Below are 21881 nucleotides of genomic sequence, written 5' to 3'. Positions count from 1 at the left end.
TTTGCCTGCACTTGCTCATCTGCACATCTCACTATTCATTTCGTAACGGACATTCTGAGATAATGGTTGATTTGTGTGGCAAGTCAGGAAAGGTCTGTAGTTACGACGGCCGTCTGCGTCCTGGCGGGCACGGCTCAGGGGAAACCACAAGTATTCAGGCTTTCTAGAGAATATGCATGCAGTTTACTAAGGTTAACTCAGGATTCCTGAGTGGTAAGAGGAATGAAGATGAAATATGGAAATCATATGGAAATAAGTCACAAAATATCGAAAGCATCAATTACTTGGATGGCGTTCGCACAGACAGACCAGGCAGCTCAAATGATTTGCACTTTAAAACTCATATCACATCTCTGAGAGTCACGGCATCACTAAAAATGATGTGGGGAAGGCATCTAAACAGAGACCTAGAGCGAATGTCCCGTCCACTTTAGAAGTAAATGCTGGGGCGCCTGGGTGGCTTAGTCAATTAAGCGTCAGACTTTGGCTCGGGTCATGATCTCATGGTTTGTGAGTTCGAGCCCCTCGCAGGCACTCACTCTGTGCTGGCAGCCTGGGATTCTCTCTCTCTCTCTCTCTCTCTCTCTCTCTCTCTCTGCCCCTCCTCCACTTTCTCTCTCTCTCTCTCTCAAAATAAATAAACTTAAAAAAAAAGGAAGTAAATTTGATTCTTATATTTACATCGGAATCCCTGAGGAACGTGTGTTAATGTTTAAGACCTCGCTGTCTGAGACAACAGAGCAAGTTAGAACTTTCTAGTCCAGGTATCCTACCTAACCACCATGCATGTCTCTCATTCCCCCTCCCGGAAACACACTCCACCAGGAACCGGGGATCAGAACCAAAAAGAAACAAAAATGACCACCTTAGATATGTCCGCTTCTCAGGTAACACCTGCTACATTTGCACGTTGGGAAAGAGAGAGGGTTAGTTTCCAGCTCCCGCGTGGACAGATGTTTCTGCAGATTTCACCCACAGAATTTGGACACTGGTGTTAAAAATACAAAAGTCATCTCACTTGCTTTTATTTCCACTGCCATGGAAACTAAAAGTCATCTCCTACCCAAGTTGAATGATGTGTTTTGAAATAATCAGTTTCAATTTTTCATGACAGCAAAGAACAGCTTCCTGTTTTCAGTTTTCACAGAGGGAAAAGGCAAAAAACAAAACAAAAAAACGTTTAGACATCGTTTAAAGTACCATGACCTACAGAAAGGATGCTCATGTTCACAGATGTGACCCCCGTGAGGATATGGCAAAGAGAACCTCTGGCCAGCCACCAGCTGAGAGCTGGCTCACCCAGCCCCACGATGCTCCCCATGTTTCCACAACACCCATTTGGGAAGGTATAACAAACACACGGAAAACATGTATGTAGGGGCACCTGGGTGGCTCAGTAGGTTAAGCATCAGACTTCGGCTCAGGTCATGATCTCACAGTTCATGAGTTTGAGCCTCATTTCAGACTCTGTGTTGACAGCTCAGAGCCTGGAGCCTGCTTCGGATTCTGTGTCTCCCTCTCTCTCTGCCTCACCTCCTCCTCCTTCTCTCTCTCTCAAAAATAAACATATTTTAAAAAAAGAAAACATCTAGATAGCATGAGAATATTCTAGTCATCATTAGAAAGAAGAAATCCCCATTAAGTTCTCTCCCTTTAGAAGTAAATGTTGATTTTTCTCTTACATCAGAAATCCCTGAAGGCTGTATTTTAATGTTTTATACCATTTCCACCAAGTAAACACAAATCCATAGACAGGATGTCACAAAAACCCTCGTTGTTGATGCACAGGGAAATTAAGAAGCCAGATCATCCCCCTCTAAACTCCTGCAGCTGTGTGCCAGGCTTGTGGCAACATGGAGCAGGATTCGCGGGGAGGACAGGACTCAAAAAGGAAGCATGTGGAAATACTGTTGCCTTTCCCTTCAGTGAAGGCAGTGACAGCTGAGGAGCGCTCCACGCAGATGGAACATGTTGCTGTGTGGGATAATCAGAAGTCCGTAATTTCCCCCCATGCCCTTCTGCTAGGTATTCTGAGAAAGAGACAGAGAGACAGAGATCCAGGCCGGAAGCCAGGAGCCTGTGTGGACATCAATAGGCTATGCCTTTGTGGGAAAATGGGGCTCGTGTCGTTGATGGCAAAACACTTTGCACGAGCTTCTTTCCTGGTTTTAAACATTTTATAATTCTGATTTTAACAAATACATTCCATTGAAGTAGATCGATGGGTCTGGTCAGAAAAAGCAGCCTCCTTCACATGAGTAAGTCACACAGGCAAGCTCTCCACCTAGCTCGCGGGTCGCAGGAGAAGCTACAAGTGGCGGCTGACCCCCCACAGGTGGCAGGTTGGGTAAGTGGGGAGACCACACAAGGGCTCAGAGAACAGAACGATGTCAGTGGGCATCGTGGGACTTCAGACCTCCTGTTTCTAGTTACAGCCTCTAGACTACAGTTTGTTTTTGTTTTTTTTAATGGCATTATTTAAAGTTACTTATTTATTCTGAGAGAGGAAGAACAAGCAGGGGTGGGGCAGAGAGACAGAATCCCAAGCAGGCTTGACACCACCTATGTGGGGCTCGAACTCACAAACCATGAGATCATGACCTGAGCCAAGATCAAGAGTAGGAAGCTTAATGGACTGCGCCGCCTAGGCGCCCCTTAAATGGCATTCGTTCTGAACGTGTAGATCAATGATCACCAGGACAAATGCCCCCAGGGGCTGGGTGAATGACACAGGTGTGCTGCCACCTGGTGGACAGAAGAGTGTCGCGGCTCTGAAGGAGGTGCTCGCCCTGTGCCAGCCAAAGAGGATTCTCTCCCAGGGGATGTGGTCACAGGCTGCCGGTTTCTCATCTAGTGTAGATTCTGTAAAGATGGTTTATTTTCCCCGTGATGAATTAGTGTGGAGGCGATTTCTGGTTAAACACACCAAACTGAACAAATGTCGGGTTGTTGTTTTTTTCCTCAGCTCCCTTCTAATGCCACTCTAAACTGCCAGTAAAGGCAATTAAAAAAAAAAGGGGGGGGGGGGAATGAATGTGTAAGGGCACAGAAGCCTGAAAAGAAATCACAGCCACAAAACTTGGGAAACAGTAAAGCCAAAGGATGTGGGGCCAGTAACAGCAGAACTGAGGCAGCTAAAATGTGCTCTTGCGGGAGGGGAAGCCAAGAAGCAAACCTGTGCAGGCCGGAAGACCTACAGAAAGCCGAGAGACTGGAGGCACCAGCAATCTCTGGAAGAAGGGAAGTGACTAAAAATAGGGGGGTTGGTTTAGGGTCTTTAAGAGAAGCAGACAGACTCCCAAGATCCCCTCCCCGCCCGTGAGAACTGCAGGAGGCTTCCTCTCTAAAGATCCTGAACTACAGGGGAGCTGGACCTCAGCCGAGCTGAGAACAAGGGCAGCAAGGGCACAGTCATGGAACCAAGAGGAATAAATCTCTTGGGTTCATGGCAAGGTCCCCGAGCCCCCTTCCCACAGTCAGATCCCCAAATGTGCACCGCCAGGCTTACACCGCCAGGGCAACAGATTGAAAGATTCCATTCAAAGAAAATAGACTGACCCAAAAGAAGAACACAGATATTGAAAAATGGAAGTCTGCCAATGAAATGGCAAAAACCAATCACCCTAACGCCCCCAACCTGAGGAGCTGTGTCTGTGCACGGTTTCCTCAATGCTTCACTCTAAAATCTAATAGGACACACACCTTAAACTCATACAATGGTAGATGTCAGATATATTTCAAATTTTTAAAAAAATTTTTAATGCTTATTTTTGAGAGAGCAAGTGAGCAGGGGAGGGGCAGAGAAAAGAGGGTGGGGACAGAGATTCCCAAGCAGGCTCTACACTGACAGCACAGACCCCAATGTGGGGCTCAAACTTCAATTTGTGAGATCATGACCTGAGCCAAAGTCGGACACTTAACCAACTGAGCCCCCAGGCACCTCTATATTTCAATTAAAAAAAGAATCTAACCAGAGAGCCAAGGGAAGCCTCTAACAATGAGACAGAGATAAAAACATAGAGAGAAAGAAAGAAACCCAGAAGAAACAGAGATATTACAGGTAAATAAAGTTTAAAATAATAGATGAATCCTTGGAGATATAAAGGAAGATACCACATCCATAAAACAAGATGCTACAAAAACGTACATTCAGAGAAAATTAAAGAGCTCTTAGAAATTAAAATATGATAACAAAAAAATCAACAGATGGAAGATAAACGCTGAGGCTTTTTGATTTTAAAAGAAGTTGAGAGGGGCACCTGGGTGGCGCAGTCGGTTAAGCGTCCGACTTCAGCCAGGTCACGATCTCGCGGTCCGTGAGTTCGAGCCCCGCGTCAGGCTCTGGGCTGACGGCTCAGAGCCTGGAGCCTGTTTCCGATTCTGTGTCTCCCTCTCTCTCTGCCCCTCCCCTGTTCATGCTCTGTCTCTCTCTGTCCCAAAAATAAATAAACGTTGAAAAAAAAATAAATAAATAAAAGAAGTTGAGAAAATACAAGAAAAAATTTATAGAGATGGAACAAAGGAGAGGTAAATGGAGAGTCAGTCTAAGAAGGCCGATACCCAAATATGTGAAGGGGCGCCTGGGTGACTCAGTCAGCTAAGCATCCAACTCTTGATTTCGGCTCAGGTCATGATCTTGAGGTTCATGAGTTCAAGCCCCACATCGGGCTCTGTGCTGACAGCACAGAGCCTGCTTAGGATTCTCTCTCTCTCCCTCTTGCTCTGCCCCTCTTCACTCACACTTACTTTCTCTCTCTCTCTCAAAAATAAGTAAACATTAAAAAAAAAAAAAAACATTCCAAATACTTGCAGTTCCAGAAAGAGAGAAGAGGGGAGAAGGAAATCGTCAAAGAGATAGTTCAATAATTTTTTTCCAGACTGAAAAATAAGCATCTCTAAAATTTAAAAGTCCACTGGGTACCCAATCCAATCAGCAAAGGAGCTTCACCAAGGCACATAACTGGAAATTTCCAGAACACCAGGAACAAAAGAGCCTAAAAGCTTCCAGAGAGGGGGAAAAGGATTATTTACAGAAGTTCAGGAAACAGAATGGCACGAAACTTCCCAACTGGCATTGTGGATGGACAACTAAGCAGTGGTTTCAAAATTCTGAGAGAAATCATTATGTAACCTAAAGTTTTATACCTAGCCATACAGTCAAGTTTGAGTAGAAGAAAAGGCACGTTCAGACGTGCGAAGTCTCAAAAACAATGTTCTTCCCACACAGCTGTTCCCAGGAGGCTACTAGGAGTGAGTTCCATAAAAAATGAAGGTGTGTCCAAGAAAGAGGAAGATGTGGAGGCCAAGGAATAGGAGATCTATCCCCTGGAGAAGTGAAAGAAATTCCCAAAACAATAGTAAAGAAAAATAGTGAGATAACTTGAAAAAGCACAGCCAGAGAATACCTACCCAGCTTGAGGCAGATGATGAAGGGTCTGAGAAAAAAATGAAGTTGAAATTTCATCATCATTGCACATGCTTTGAGTACACTAAGAGGAAATCAACCCCTGGCAGTTTAGAGATCACTTGTTAATAGCTACACAGAAAACTATACAACTGGAAAAAAAAAAAAAAAAAAAAAAAAAGGTAACTGAAGTGGGAAAGAGGAAAAGAGGGTTGCACAAGAAAGGAAACGGAACCAGAATCCATTCTGTGGCTCAAATAATATAGCAAAGATAATGTACAGATTAAATACTGACTCAGCCAAAAATCATCATGAAATTAACGTGCAGAGAGAGAAGAGGGTCACGTGTGTGTGTGTCTGTACGCCTGTGGCCTTATTGTGGGGGGGGGATAAGACTAAGACTTCCACGGTCTTTAGGGATAAAATTAATCATACGTAAATTTGAAAAGAACAATCACAAAATTTACTTGATACCAAATTTGAGATAGCACCTAGTAAAAGGATCTCCATTATTTTATGTGCCCTTAAAATTAACAAAAAAAAAAAGCCAATTAAACTATGACATACAATCGCCTATAAGACCCAAAGGCCCAAAGATTTCAGAGACATTACCGTGGAAGGGAAGGAAGGATGTATGGATTAGAAATACAGCAGTGTGTTCGACACCAAAGAGTTCTGAACAAAGTGGTGTGTTCAAATGGGTTACCTGCGTGGAGCAGGAATCCAGCTGGGGAGGGGTGAGGCACGTGGTTGCTACTTCTGTTATAATCTTTGTTAAACTTCAAAAAAATATTATATGTGTAACTTTACTGTTAAGGGTTTAGTAAGTTTTAAATAAATAAATAAAGACTGTGTATCACAACCTCCAATTAAAAAAAAAAAAAACGAGAAACGGTTTCACTGCTCTACTGAAAGAGGTTCAATGATATTTAATGAAACTACTTAGCATAAAAACATCTTGTAATTCTCATTATTTTACTATTCAAAATCAACTGCAAATGGGTGAGGAAAGCTACAAAAGAATCCAAAACCACTCCAAAGCTGCTATCCTTATCTTCTGCCCTCTTGTCTCAAATGGAACAAGATGTAAAATATAACTGCTCGTTGCCTATTTTATACGTATTTATTTGCTTGTGTTCCCGAGACGGTGGGTTCTCCCATCCGGCCCTACTTACCAGAGGCAGTGTACTTCAGTATAAAGGAGCAGGCTCATTCCTCGCCTCTTTAGCTTGGAAAAGCATCAATTTACAAAGGACACATGAGTCATCAGCGCCAGCGTGTTAACACAGGTATTGGTTAGTCAGGCACTTGCTCTACTGCTTAGGAAAAAAGACTGATTTGGAGTGTGCATACAAAAAATAATAATAATAATAAATTTTTAAAAGAAAACTTTATTCCTGTTAGACCTAAACTCTGTCCTGAGAAAAGATATTTATTCTGGCCTCCCCATTTTTTTTAATGTGCCATTCTTCAGTTTTCCATGGGTTTGGAAGTAGCACTAGATGCAGGATTGTTAACCTGTCTCTAAAAAATGACAAGAGCCTGGACATGGGAACAGAATTCAGCCATGCTTTTAGATGGAATTAGTCCGCAGTTATACACACACTTAAGCACACAAACACCATGCACCGTCCAGCAGAGGCTATCAAGGACGACAGGAGGTCTGAAATTTTAAAAGCTTACCCATTAGCCTGTCGTTGGTTTCACGGACGTGGCAGAAGACAGAAGACTTCTGGGTCAGGGACAACGAACTTTATTGCTCACAACAGCAGAGGATCCCCGTTTGCACCCACTCCCCAAGGCCTCACCCCCACAGGGCAATGGGAAGGGGGGCTGGTGATACACATAGTGGCTCACCTTCCAGGGAAAGAACTCTCAGCTTAGGGAACCCAAATCTTTTGCTGAATACTTTCATCGTGCTCAAATATACATCCCATAAAATTTACTGTTTTAGCTAGTTTTGAACGTCCAGTTCAATGGCACCGTGTCTTTTATGATAGATAGTAAACCTGCCTGCCCTTTGCACCACGGGAAGACATTACCTTTACTATACCGGACAATAAACAAACCAGGCCTTTGCCCCAAGGCAGGCGTTCTCCATCTCACTACTATTAACATTCTGGACCGAACAGGTTTTTGTTGTGAGGGCTGCATTGCAAGATAATTCAGCAGCCGCCCTGGCCACTTCCCAGCAGATGCCAGTAGTCCCTCAGCTGTCACAATCAAATGTCCCCAGAAACTGCCAAACAGCCCTTAGAGGCAAGACTGCCTCCAACTGAGAATGACTGTTCCAGAGGAAGTCACTAGGTCTTTCAAGGTTGTTCAAACACCCCTGAAAAGATAGTCCAGAAAAAAGGCACTCTGTGCCTCTGCTCGTAATGCAGGCCCAAACACAGGAGACCCATGGAGAACTGGCTTCCAGCAGAGGCCTCAATATTTACTTCTAGAACTTGATCTGCTTTCCAGGCACAGACAAATTACTTGGCCGATTACGGATGATAATTATACACCCACCCACCCCCCACCACCACACACAAGTGCACACATGCACACCTTTGTTCATGGCCCTCTGACTAAAGCTTTAATAGGAACCACTTAGATGATAGGAAATCAGTCCAAAGAAGTTAATAGCTACGGCCCAAAAGGGAGTGTATGTTAGTGTCACTCACAGCTGAATCAAGTAGTATATACAATGACTACATTTCCTTTCTTACAAAGGAATTTTTTCTTTCTTTAAGCCAATAATTGACTTTTTTTTTTTTTTGAATTTAATACTCTTCCCCCAGATTACTCAGATGCTTTGAAATTGGACAGACCTGTATTCAAATATCAACTCCTGGGGCGCCCGGGTGGCTCAGTCGGTTCAGCGTCCGACTTCAGCTCAGGTCATTATCTCGCAGTTCGTGGGTTTGAGCCCCGTGTCGGGCTCTGTGCTGACAGCTGGGAGCCTGGAGCCCGCTTCGGATTCTGTGTCTCCCTCTCTCTCTGCCCCTCCCCTGCTCACGCTCTGTCTCTCTCTCTCTCAAAAATAAGTAAACATTAAAAAGTTGTGTTTTTTTTTTCAAATACCAACTCCTCTGCATAGCGGTACAACCCTAGACAAGCAATCCCATCTACATGAGCTCATTTTCTTCCTACATATAAAGTAGGTGGGATGAAACCGATGTTTCAGGGTTGTCATCACAGTTGTATGAATACAAAAGCACCTGGTACAGTGCCTGGAACACCACAAGGGTGCGTCCTCAGAGTTGTTCTTACTGTAATGGTCTCCACACCCTCGCTTGGCCCTTCACAGTATTTATAACACAGCCGCTTAGGATATGGAGCAAGAGGTCTCCAGGCCATGGAGAGAATGACTCTATGACCCGACCCCATAAGTATCTCTCGCCAACCACGTGTGCTAGCTAAGTCCAGCTCTATTATTAACAGGGTCAAAGAAGAAAGTAAGCCTGACCTTCTGTTACCCGGTTTTTATTTCCTTCACACCGACATCAGTGTGTGGACGGTGCCCAGCTTTTACCAACCTGTTTACTCAGTCTCTCTGCACACTTCTATTTCAATAGGTTACCCTCTCCAGTCGAATGAGAAATCAAGCTCTGTGGACACTTATCCAAGGCCGTTCAGGTAGTTTCAGAGACCAGCTCCCTCTGTTGGCTCCTTGCGATACCAAACTTACAAAGAAAGAAATACTAGGGCACCTGGGTGGCTCAGTAGGCTACCTGTCAGCCTCCTGATTTCGGCTCAGGTCATGATCTCATGATTGGTGAGTTTGAGCCCCACATCAGGCTCTGTGCTGATAGCTATCAGCACAGAGCCTGCTTGGGATTCTCTGTCTCCCTCTCTCTCTGCCCCTCCCCTGTTGGCCCTCTCTCTCTCTCTCTCTCAAATAAATAAATAAACATGAATTTTTTTTTAAAATAAAGAAATACCTATCACAGATTTTGAAACTTGTTAAGTGATTAACAAAGAGATTTCTCTTCTGGTAATAATGGTATGATTTGGTTTGATTTTTGACATTTTGGCTTTGGAATAGAAATGAGTCTGGTTTGGGGCAGCTGTTAGGTGCTGTATACACATGATGATTACTCTTCCTTGTCTTAAAATGTAACATTTAATTATAGCTTCACAGAAGACCTCAAATTCCATTTTCCCTCAGGGGAAAAAAATACCTTTAACTGGAGTTTACGAAAAATTATTAGTTGTAGCTAATCCTGGCTAATAAGTTGGATTTTTGAAATCTGTGTGATTTTTAACACATTAGGTTTTTCATCAGGAAGGCGATGCTTACAGAAAATGCCTGCAGAATAATCAAGTAGCAATCTCACTGCCACACTGCTAGGACAAATACAATTGAGAAGATCATCTATGGAACTTGCTGGATTGTGAAATTTGCTTTCTGGAAAGGAAATATCACATAATAGTCCAAGGACAAGTGGCAAATCCTAGTGACTTCTCGTTCCCTTTAGCCAGGGATATGATTTCCCCCTCCCCAACCTAAATTCCAATCCTCCACTTAGAAATGCAAGAAATCTGCTTGAATTGTATTAAAAAGCCTACCTGACTTATTTCTTGCATCATTTAGTGAACACTAACACTCCCTCATCCCTTCCAAAGCACATGTACACACATCCACAGAGACTCTCTCTCTCTCTCTCTCTTTTTCTCTCTCCCTCTCCCCTCCCCCCTACAAATACAGTGTTCCGTTGGCCTAAAAGGAAAATCAACAGAAGACACAGCAAATACTTGAGTTGCATCTCTATAGGCAATTCTTCTATGAAAACCAAAATCCAACCACAGCAATTTCAAAGACCCTACAGGAGAGAATATCACAGTATTCAAAACAAACGAAAGAAAGAAAGAAAGAAAGAAAGAAAGAAAGAAAGAAAGAAAGAAAGAAAGAAGAGAGAAGAGAAGGGAGGAAGGGAGGAAGGGAGGAAGGGAGGAAGGGAGGAAGGAAGGAAGATAGACAAACTCCTTTTCTAAATGGAGGAATTTTTTTCTAGATAAAAACCCCAAGTCAGTATTTTTTTTTTTCTGTATCAAACTTTCTCCCTCTTTGCATCCCCTGGCTTACCCCCAATGCACCTTATTCTTCAATGTTATTTATTAAAGTTACATCTTTTTCCAGAATTACCAAAACAACAAAAAATAAAAAAAAGACAGTCCAAATGGCTGTTCTCTTTGTAGGAGTACCAGGAAGACCTGAAGGTGTATTGTGTTGTCTTGTGTTTAACGTTGTTTGGCCACCTGACTACCTGAGAGGGTTTAACCAGCACCTGCATGGGAACAGCCTGAGGCCGGTAACGCGGGACTGGAAAGAAAGAAGTGGCGACTGGTTTAGGCGCATTTTTAAAGACATGGAAAAAAAAAAAGAGGTTAGAGAAGGAGAGACCCAAAGTATAAGAGACTCTTAAAAACTGAGAACCAACTGAGGGTTGATGGGGGGTGCGACGCAGGGCAGGGCGGGTGATGGGTATTGAGGAGGGCACCTTTTGGGATGAGCACTGGGTGTTGTATGGAAACCAATTTGACAATAAATTTCATATTAAAAAAAAAAAGACATGGAGACTACCTGATCAACTGGGATCTCGACTTGAGTATCTTCATCTTCTTGGACTTCTGCTGCCCCCTGTGTCTCAGACCTCTCTGCTCCAGCTTTGAAGACGCCTTCATCTATTATTGGAGACAAATGCACAGCGAAAATCAAAATCCAATTGTGACATCGTGTGGCTAAATGCTGAAATTACAACCAAATACCTAACGAAGATCATGTTTTCTAATAGGTATTTTGGCTCCCTTTGTGGCGCGCCCCCCCCCCCCAATTCTTCTGCATTTTCACACTGGGAAGAGGGACAGTGGCCAAGACGAGGTGGACCCAGCAGGGCAGAGCTGCGTCCCAGACCCCTCTCTCACCCTCTGGCTGCTGACTTAGTAACACAACCCTGCAGATGTATTTACACAGAGAGGACCTCACACCTATTATCTGCTCGCCACTCCTATCCAGGAAGCAGTGACGATGCTTGGTGCCTGAAAACACTAGTTTTAGAAGCTCTCCTTTCCGAAGAGAAATCACAGAGCTGACTCCGGGTCTCACACAAATCAATCTTCTATTTTGCAGATTTCCGCAGGATTTTCACAACCTAGGTCTTAAAATCCTTACGTGTAAAATGGAACCTAAATCTCTAAGACTTTAGGTTAAGCTCCCGTGACCTGTTTTCCCCCACTGAAAGCAGCGATAGCGGTTTTCCGTATCTGAAGTCATTTCCCTGTTTCCCCTCAGTCTTGTCTCCTCCGGGCCCCATCATCGAAGAATCCCAGAACCGTCTGTCATTCTCTCTGCGTGCCCCCCAAGTAGGTTTAAGGCTTCGGTCCTTCTCACAGAGGTTTCCTCTGGCCGATTTTTAAGGATCTCCAGGAATGGAGAACTGACCTCCTTCTCTGCTAATCTATTATAGGACTAGATTACCCCCTGCACTGTACCAAGTACGGTTTCACCTTTTGTCTTGAAACCCCCTCTATTTCCCCAATAGAAGCTTGCTTCCCAGAGCACAGTGACCGGACACGTGTCACATGAAAACACTCCATAGTGTTCAAGTTATAAAGTCACTCTTGATTAAACGTAAAACAGATTCTTACATTCGTGGAGGCTCAGTGATGTAAAAGGCACCGTGCCAGTCGATGTGGCCACCTAAGGTATAAATGAGGTGTAGACTGTGCTCTCAACTTGCCTGCAGACCAATGCGTGTCTGTAGACATGCACACACGCCCCCAGTAGGGCTCCCTGACAAAGCGCTGTAAGAGGGGGTGTATCCAAGGGCTGCGGGCACTTAGCCCTTCTGGTTTCTCCTAGAGAAACCATTTTCCTTTTTAATTACTTTTTTTTGTACCTTGACTAGATATTGGCTGCTCTACTCTCCTTTTTAAAAAGGAGACAGCTGGGGCGCCTGGGTGGCGCAGTCGGTTGAGCGTCCGACTTCAGCCAGGTCACGATCTCGCGGTCCGTGAGTTCGAGCCCCGCGTCGGGCTCTGGGCTGATGGCTCGGAGCCTGGAGCCTGTTTCCGATTCTGTGTCTCCCTCTCTCTCTGACCCTCCCCCGTTCATGCTCTCTCTCACTCTCTGTCCCAAAAATAAATAAACGTTGAAAAAAAAAAAATTAAAAAGGAGACAGCTGCCCTCAAAGCTGATTATATGCCTAAGATTAATTCGCATGGATTAACTCATTTTGAGGATTATCTACAGCAATCATTCACTCCCAGGCTGGTCCTTCCTATCACTCAACAAAGTCTTTCCACCCACTGATCCCTTCTTCCATCAGCTCTTGTATGCTTACGCCATCTAGAGTAATTTTTCATTCATGGGTTTTCTCACTTAAGTCACCTATAGGTACATGAACATTAAAAATATACATGTATATAGGAATCCTTGCAAAACCATTACCAATGATGATGTCAGCATTGTCATTACCACTAGTACTAATCCTCCCCCAAAGACATGTACCATACGGCATATCTAAGGATTATGCCCTGACTCTGTCCTGTCTTGCAACCGAGAACACGGATCCACAATGAAATCTCAGCCAAAATCCCAGCCACATCAGAAGAAAGAATATAGAAAGTGAAACAGAGAATGCGATGACATCCTCACAGATGTAGGAATAAATGCACAGAGTTCTGATCGTGCACTGAACAAAGCCATCCTTCACCTAACAAAAGTACAGGGAAAGCCACCGCAAGGGGCTAGGAAAATAACTTACAATTATTCTGTCATAAAGGAGGAAAAGTGGAAGGGAGTAGTCCAGTCCACAAAAGTGGAGGCAACAGAGACTGGGTAAGCTATTGGTCTCTCAAGGACTCGGAACTTGAACCTTGGAACTCAACGCAACAATGGTGGAAACAATTTCCAACAATGGTGGAAACAACAGAAATAAATACTGTCTTATTCACATGTGGAGTTCGTAACCTTGTGGATGTTCACAGGCAGATTTCAAAACACAGGCTGCACAATTTATCAAATGTTATCTCCAGTATGGTTTTAAAAGGAAAACCAGGCATGTGTGACATTCATTGCTACCTTCTAGATTACTTTAGAAGACAACAATCACACTCAGCCCCGAAATGTCCCTGGAGTCAAACCTGCAGAGAAGGACGCTACACTATGGCGATGACCTAAGTACCTGACTTTTTGGGTGACATTTTAGCATTCATGTGTTGCACTTGCTTTCAAAGACACTCCCAAGAGCAACCTACAGATACAAACGGAATATATTATTAAATACTCACATTCAACGAAATGCTTAACTGTATCCAACCAGAACTACAAATGACTTACCGATGTGTTTCAGAATAAACATTTCACCGGAAAAGAAAAATGAAATCAATGGTAACAAATAAAATAAAATTGAAAGGGCGCTGGAATGGAAAATGGCACCACAGGGTAGAAAAGGCAAAGAGACAAATCAAGAAAACTCAGTGTGTTGTGTGGCGACACAGAGAACAGAAAGAGAAAAGTGTGCGTCTGTGGCGTGGGCAGAGGGCCTTGCTCATCAGCGAACTGATGTCTGTCTCCTGCATTAGAGCAAGAAGGGAAGGTCAGAAGTGAAGTCACAGGAACGGTGGCAACAAAAGGGAAAAAAAGGAGCAACAGCTAGAAAATTACTCTGTGATAGGAGACAGCCTACTAGGATTTCAACGTTTATTATACATGTTATATGCAGTTAAAAATAGAGAAATAGGAATTTCTAGAGAAAAAACATTTTCACACAGCATGCGCTGATTATAAACTGTTTATATAATATGTATGCATGTTTGAAAACGTGGAAAATGAAGAAAATAAACATCCTTCTAACCTCATGATGCAGAGACAATCACCTCTAATAATCTGACAACAGATTTTCCCTCCCTTTCTCTCTCCCTCCTTCTCCTTACACACACACAGATGCGCGTGCACACACACTCATTCATGAAAGTGGAATCTTACTGTACATATAATTTTCTAAGGCTGTTTTTTACTTTAAAATCACATCCTGAGCGTTTCCCGTATCACTAAATGTTATCTGAACACAGGTTGCTGCACATGGTATACCACACTGCAATTAAGGGACAATACTGAACGATGAAAACGATTTTTAAACGAACAGGGTGCATTTCATTCATCTGATCGATGGGTAAATATGTATCAAGGTCCAACACACAAAAGTCACCCTGGGACACTTCAAAGGGTTGCTTTTTACAGGCTTAGCATCTTGTGGAAAAGTCACAGAGTCATGGGCTATTTATCTTTCCACGTACATGCCTTGTAGCTCCTTTCCTGCCTTATGGGTCCTTGTTTGCTGGGAATAAGCACAGTGCCCTGCCCACTAAGTCCTCGGGAAATGCTTATTGAAATGTAAGTCAAAAGACAAGTTCCTGGTTTGATCTCTCTCTCCCACGTTGAGTTCCCTCTAGCTCTACGCCCCTTTAACCCTGCCCCCTGCACCGTGGCCAAGTATTGAATTTTCTCTTCCAAAATGTCCCCTGAGCATGTGGACATCCTGGTTTTGATACAATTTTGACTTATGTGATTAACTCATATAAATCCCCAGTCTCTCCACTGAATGTCTCATTTTAGAGGCAACCTCCCCAATCCGGTCTTGTTCATCCTGTATCTATCACCTGAGTGCTTTCAATACTCAGGTGATGAACCGTTCCACACCCAGGCCTCAATACTCTGGCTTCTCAACTCCACTGAGATCTCCAACTCCGCCTTACCACACGTCCTCTTCATCCCGTGCAGGGACTGCCATCACAGCCCGCCCAAAGAGCCCACGGTGTTAGCTCACGTCTCATGCCTGTGCCCTCAACATCCAGGTGATGCCTTTCAGCCTTGTCCCTGTGCGGCTGCCTGTTGGGAGTCTAGGAGTCTGGCGCTCTCTCTCTCCATTTCTCCATTTCACTCTCCGGGTTTCAGCAGCACTGCTGGCTGCTGCTTCTCAGTCTCCTTGGCCAACTCAGCCTTCTCTGTCCACCCTCTAAGTGGTAGACCACTATTCTCTACTCACACACTCTCCTTAGACAAGCTCACCAAGATCATGGTTTGAACACCAGCCATAGGCCAATGATTCTCTGATCTGTACCAGCCTCTTCAGAGATCCCCAAACTTGTATCTCCAATTACCTAACTTGACATCTCACCTTTGATATCAAATGGGCATCTTAACATCATCAAAAGAGAACTCTGTTCCTCTGCCGGCCAACTGCCCATCAACTCTATTCCCCACTCCGGGAAATGGCAGTACCACTCAATCCCCAAATCTTGGAATTATCCTGACTTCCTTCTTGCTCTCATTCCATGTATCCATTCCATTGTTGTCTTGTCAATTCAATTTCCTTTTAAATATATCCCAAATCTGTGAATATTATCCCTATTTCCATTATCAACTTGGACTAATCATCATCATCTGCAGGATGGGCAATTGCAAAGCTTACACATCAACATCTCTCTTCTTCAACTCTTGCTATCCTGTAATTCATCCCCCACAAAATAGCCAAGTGCACTCAACAGATGATAAAAAGTATTTAGAAACTCTCTCACATCGTTCCATCATGCATAGAACCCAAGGTCTTTACCATGGCTCACAAGGATGTGATCTGGTACTTACCTCCTTCTTGGCACATGCTTCCTACCGCATTCCCTTTGCCCACTAAACTCCAGCTACATTCTGCTTCTCCAACAGAAAGTTCATTCCCACCTTTGTACTTCTTATGCCTTCTCCCTGAAATATCCTTTCCCCTTTTTTCACAACACTGGCTGCTCCTCATTGCACAGATCTCAGGAAACTCTCCTCTTTCCTATTCCAGTAGCCACCCAGTCATTCATATTGTTGTTTTTTTTTTAATTTTTTAATGTTTATTTATTACTGAGAAACAGACACAGAGAATGAGCAGGGGAGGGGCCGAGAGATGGAGAGACACAGAATCGGAAGCAGGCTCCAGGCTCTGAGCCGTTAGCACAGAGCCTGACGAGGGGCTCGAACTCACAAACTGTGAGATCATGACCTGAGCTGAAGTTGGATGTTTAACCTACTGAGCCACCCAGGCGCCCCAATATTGTTGTATTTTAATTCTCTGACTAGCACCTACTACTAGCTGACATTTACTTAGGTTTATTTTCCTGTTTTAGTGTTTGCCAGTCTCCACCAAACCATAAGCTCCAAGAGAGCGGGTACCATGCCCACGTCGTTTAATGCTGTATCCCCAGCATGTAACAGAGTTCTGCACACAGTCGTTCAAATGGTATTTGTTGAGAGAATGAAGATATTTGCTGCACTGAAATAAAATGTAAGGAGCATCCACTCATTCACTATTTTTAAAGACTTTGTTTTTAAGTAATCTCTACCCCCAGTGTGGGGTTCAAACTCACCACCCCAAGATCAAGACTTGCATGCTCCACCAACTGAGCTAGCCAAGCACCCCAGGAGCATGCCATTTAGAAGCCAGGAGCCAGTGGATTAATTTTTCATGCCCTTACATGGTTTATGCCCCCATTTGGCCAACAGGTGGCAGTACAGCATCTGGATGAGGAGGGGGATAATGAAGGTTGAAGAGAAAGGCTGGAGTGTGGCCAACACAGGGATCAACTATGTATGCTATTGTGGTGGGCAAAGTAACAGCCCCCCAAAGACACCCATGTCCTAATCCCGTTACTGTCATTGCGCTACATTGCATGGCAGAGGTGAATTAAGGCTCAAGATAGAATTACTGTTGCTAATCAGCTGGCCGCGAGATGGGGAGACTGTCCCGTATTATTCTCGTGGACCCAGTGTAATCACAAAGGTCCTCATAAATGAGAGAGACGGGCAAGAGGATGGGGGTCATGGTGACAGCGTGTGAGAAAGGCTCGCCAGGTCATGGCTGGCTTTGAAGATGGAGGGGGACATAAACCAGGGAACTGTAGACGACCTTCGAAAACTGAAAAAGGCAAGGGTACAAATTTTCCCCCTTAGAGACTCCAGAAGGAACAAAGCCCTGCCAGGGCTCTGATTATAGGCCAATGAGGACCATTTTGGAAATCTGACCTCCGGGACTGTAATATCAAGAATCTGTATGTTGTTGTAAAGTGCCCAGTTTGTGGTGAGTTGTTACAGCACCAATAGGAAACTAATACACCATGTGTCTAAAAGTCATGGTCTAGGGGCGCCTGGATGGCTCAGTCAGTTAAACACCCCACTTCAGCTCAGGTCATGATCTCTCAGTTCGTGAGTTCAAACCCCACACTGGGCTCACTGCTGTCAGCACAGCCTGCTTCAGAGCCTCTGTCCCCATCTCTCTCTCTCTCTCTCTCTCTCTGCCCCTCCCCTGCTCATGCTCTTTCTCTCTCAAAAATAAAATAAAAAAACATTAAAAATAAAAATAAGTAAATAAATAAGTAAAAGTCATGGTCTAGAGAGAATATCAGGGCAGTAGCCATGGCAAATCCCCTTTCCGACTCCTGAAGGCACCTGCTGGATGGGGTGTTCAGAAAAGCCCCTGCAAACCCACTGCTTTCTGTTCTCCTGCTATCACCTCTCTTTCTCACTCCTCTACAAGGTGCAAAAACCAGCACCACCCCCCAGACACCCACCCATCTGCCAGAAGAAAAGGGATTCAATTTTTTTAATGTCTTCCCCTACCCGAAAACATCTGTAACAAAAGCCATTCGCTAAGAAACTAAAGAGCAGGGATAAATTTGATACACAATACTGCTCCCATTCAATTACTACATTAAGGATCAAATCCAACGCTCGGATGCACACACACCCACATTCAGCTCTAATCTCTCCTGTTTGAATCGCAAAGAGACACTTTTAGTGTATATTACACCGTAAAGCAACAGCAAAGACGCTGGTAAAAAATAAAAACGCTCCTCAATTATTTTTCACTTGTCCCTTATGAATTTTATTGCCTAAAGAATGAAACGGCACCACTGTGGAGTTCATAATAAATAGGAATCCGTTTCCCTGCAGAAAGGGAAAATAGACACTCATGTTTGTTTAGTTTCCACAACTAGAACAGGAGAAATGAAGAGGTTTCCCAGTTTCAGGGTGTCGATATTTCAGTTGAGTAATGTCACAATACTCTAATGTTCTTGAGTAAGAGAAGTTACCAAGTGATGAATGACACACGCAAGTAACTAATGAGAATTAGTGTTTAAGCCCAACCGTCTTGTTTAAGGCGTACCTCCTCACCAGAATTACTAAAAATTATTTTTAAATAGCATGATAAGCCATATTTTGATGTGCTCCGCGTTTGAAATCAATGGAAACTTATCGGGGCAAAGAAGAAAAATAATGGAGTGATGCCTGGTTCTGAGTACTTTATGGAAATATTAGATATCTACTAAGTGGAAGTTCTACATGTAAGCAAGAAAAGTTTAATGTGACTATAAACATTTTACTATGATTTACTACTGAGACTGCCTCATACAGAAATGCTCAATTAGAAACAAGACATTGATTTTAAAATGTAGCTCATTGACTGTTGAGAACTGAGAACAAACTAAGGGTGGATGGGGGGTGGGAGGGAGGAGAGGGTGGGTGATGGGTATTGAGGAGGGCACCTTTTGGGATGAGCACTGGGTGTTGTATGGAAACCAATTTGACAATAAATTTCATATATAAATAAAAATAAATAAAATAAATAAAATGTAGCTCATTAAACCCAGTAGAGAAAAACAATGTGGGAAACAAGGAGTCTGTAACTTTCAGTGTATAAGACAATACTCTAAGAAGAAAAAAATATCTAGGCTTACTTACAAGAAAAATCATGTACTCTTTCTATGTTGTCACATCAGTTACCAGAGGCAGAATTAAGATCAAAATTGGCAAGGAGACACAGAAGTTATCTTCATTAGCTAACGTTAATGGGACCCCCATGCACACGTGAAATGTATTGAATTTCTAATGCGTAACTCTTCATGGAGATAGATTTTTGTCATCATATCTTACTGAAATTTAAAGAAAGTGCTTCCGGAAAGCTGGCCCAGGGTGAAGCAGTCTCCCTACGTTCAGGAAGCAGCGAGGCAGAGACGAAGAATAGGCCCACGTGCAACGGCGTGTCCTCGTGAGAGGATGTTGGCCAACCCGCCCCTGACCCTCGGTGGGACGTAGCCCATGTCCTCCCACCACTTCCCCAGATTAAAGCATATTATCATCGGGAAGAATCAGATCAAACGGCAGCTAATGTTCTGAGCACGTCTGAGATGGTACCGCCATGTAACCCAAATGTTTTTTAATCGCTGACCTTCTCCCTATGTTTCATCATGTCCCACAAACTCACTTGGAAACTCTTTACAGAAACCATAATATCACAATATTTCATCTCCTTTGGCAATTCAGAATAGTAAGTGACAATGACCGTATCCATACACTTACAGAAGCTGAGTTTTCTCAACCGCAGTGAAATATTTGACTTCTTTCCATTCCCTGACTTCCTCTCCAGGGTATTAACTATCATCTGCTCTGTAATTGATGTTTAAATCTGTTTGCATCTATTAAGCAACTGTAACTCTTTGCATAGAGTTGATCTTAACCGCCATGGTTATTTTACCTTGGCTTTAAATGGGTGCAACACAATTTTCCAAGTGTAAGCACAACTTAAAAGGATTATTATCGTTGACCGCCCCAGATCACAGGCAATTTTGTTCTTATCCCTACATTTCTGCGTTAATCTTTTTTAGATACAGATGTTTCAGATTTTTATCAAAATTAGTAATATTCAGGGGCACCTGGGTGGCTCAGTCGGTTAGGTGTCTGACTTCGGCTCAGGTAATGATCTCGTGGTTTATGAGTTTCAGCCCCGTGTCGGGCTCTGTGCTGACAGCTGGGAGCCTGGGGCCTACTTTGGATTCTGTGTCTCCCCCTCTCTCTGCCCCTCCCCTGCTCATGCTCCGTCTCTCTCTGTCTCTCAATAATAAATGTTAAAAATTTTTTAAATAAAAATAAAAAAAATTAATATTCAGAGTTACAAAGAATGAAGCATGCACTTACAATATATAGAATTCATGACTTTTTAAATAAGTGGTTTATTTATTTAATTTTTTTTAGCTTGGAGAGACAGCATGCAGGAGCAGGGAAGGGACAGAAGGAGAGGGAGAGACTGAGAGAGTACTCTCTCAAAAATAAACATTAAAAGAAATGTTTTTAAACAAAAAATAAATTAAAAAAGAAAAATAAAACTTTGTCTCATAGAACAGACTCTGAACTTGATCTTAAAGATGATGAAGACCCTCTGGGGGACTGGGGGCGGGGTGCTGTCCTGAAAGAGGGCTGCCTCGATGAATGGGGTTGGGGAACCCCGGGCAGGGCGTGTGTGGAGGGAGGAGATAGGGAAGGTACCACTCAAGGTGCTCTCACAGGTCACTGCTGAGCGGGAGGCATCAGGTCAGAGTGAGCAGACTGGCTGAGATGCAGGAAGGAAAGGCTGGAATGTGGGTCAGATGGAAGCTACCACAGGCTGGTAGCCTGCAGAGTTTCCACAATGGGATGGGAGCTAGGGCAGGGAATGATGGGTCCCCAGGTCCAGAGCACAGAACCCACAGCACCTGCTGTGGTGGCAGGAAAGGCACTGCTCTGGGGACTGTGGTCTGCACAGTCCTGTAGGTCCTGCGTGAGGGCAGCACCAGAGGGATGGGCAGAGTGGACACAAGGGAAGCAAGGCTGTCCTGGCAGGGCTCCGTGACTGCCTGGAGGGAAAGGGATGAGGTGAAAGAGCCACAGGGGACTCAGGTTTACAGCCTGGATGCATAAGCGATTAGTAGCGCTATTTACCAGGATGAGGGCCAGAGGACAAGGGGGGCGGGGGTGGGTGGTGAGAAGGGAGGCGAGGAGTTCTGAACTGGATGTACTGGCTGGAGTCTCCTGGTAAGCATCTCCACAGACACATCAAGGTAAGTGGCTGGAAATACAAACGTGTTAACTAGGATAAAGCTCTAGGAGGAGGATATTGATCTGGGAACGGTCAGAATGCAGTTGGTAAATAGTCATGGGTCTAGGGGCACCGGGTGGCTCAGTCGGTTGAGCGTCCGACTTCAGCTCAGGTCATGATCTCACGGCTCGGGAGTTCAAGCCCCGCATCGGGCTCTGTGCCGACAGCTCAGAGCCAGGAGCCTGCTTCGGATTCTGTGTCCCTCTCCCTCTCTGCCCCTCCCCTGTTCATGTTCTGTCTGTCTCTCCCTCTCTCTCAAGAATAAATAAATGTTAAAAAAAAATTAAAATGTAAAGTCACGGGTCTGGACAATAACCTGCAATGAGAAGAGAAGATGACTGGGGACTAAAGTTCAAGGAGACAGCATTTAAGGGATGGGAAGAGGAGGAATGTGCAAAGACTGACAACAAATAAGGACAGGGATGAGAGACAGAGACAGAGAGAGAGAGAGAGAAAGGAAGGAAGGAAGAAGGAAGGAAGAGGAAAGAAAGAAAGGAAAGAAAGAAGAAAGGAAGGAAGGAAGATGGAAGGAAGAAAGA

The 21881-nt window shown here is 44.0% G+C and overlaps 1 protein-coding gene across 1 annotated transcript in view; it reads right to left on the bottom strand.

Annotated features, from left to right (window-relative positions):
* The window catches only part of DCDC2 (doublecortin domain containing 2), a 166640-nt gene that overhangs the window by 15593 nt on the left and 129166 nt on the right, over positions 1-21881 (bottom strand). Inside the window, exon 9 of the mRNA XM_040460340.1 lies at positions 10977-11077. Within this exon, the coding sequence (XP_040316274.1) occupies positions 10977-11077 (101 nt within the window). The remainder of the gene's footprint in view (positions 1-10976; positions 11078-21881) is intronic.

The sequence above is a fragment of the Herpailurus yagouaroundi genome, unplaced genomic scaffold, assembly GCF_014898765.1.
Source record: "Herpailurus yagouaroundi ecotype Mexico unplaced genomic scaffold, PumYag 250, whole genome shotgun sequence".
In the NCBI taxonomy this organism is placed as follows: domain Eukaryota; kingdom Metazoa; phylum Chordata; class Mammalia; order Carnivora; family Felidae; genus Herpailurus; species Herpailurus yagouaroundi.
Note: the sequence above shows the minus strand (reverse complement) of the source record. Positions and strands in the feature narration are given on the sequence as shown.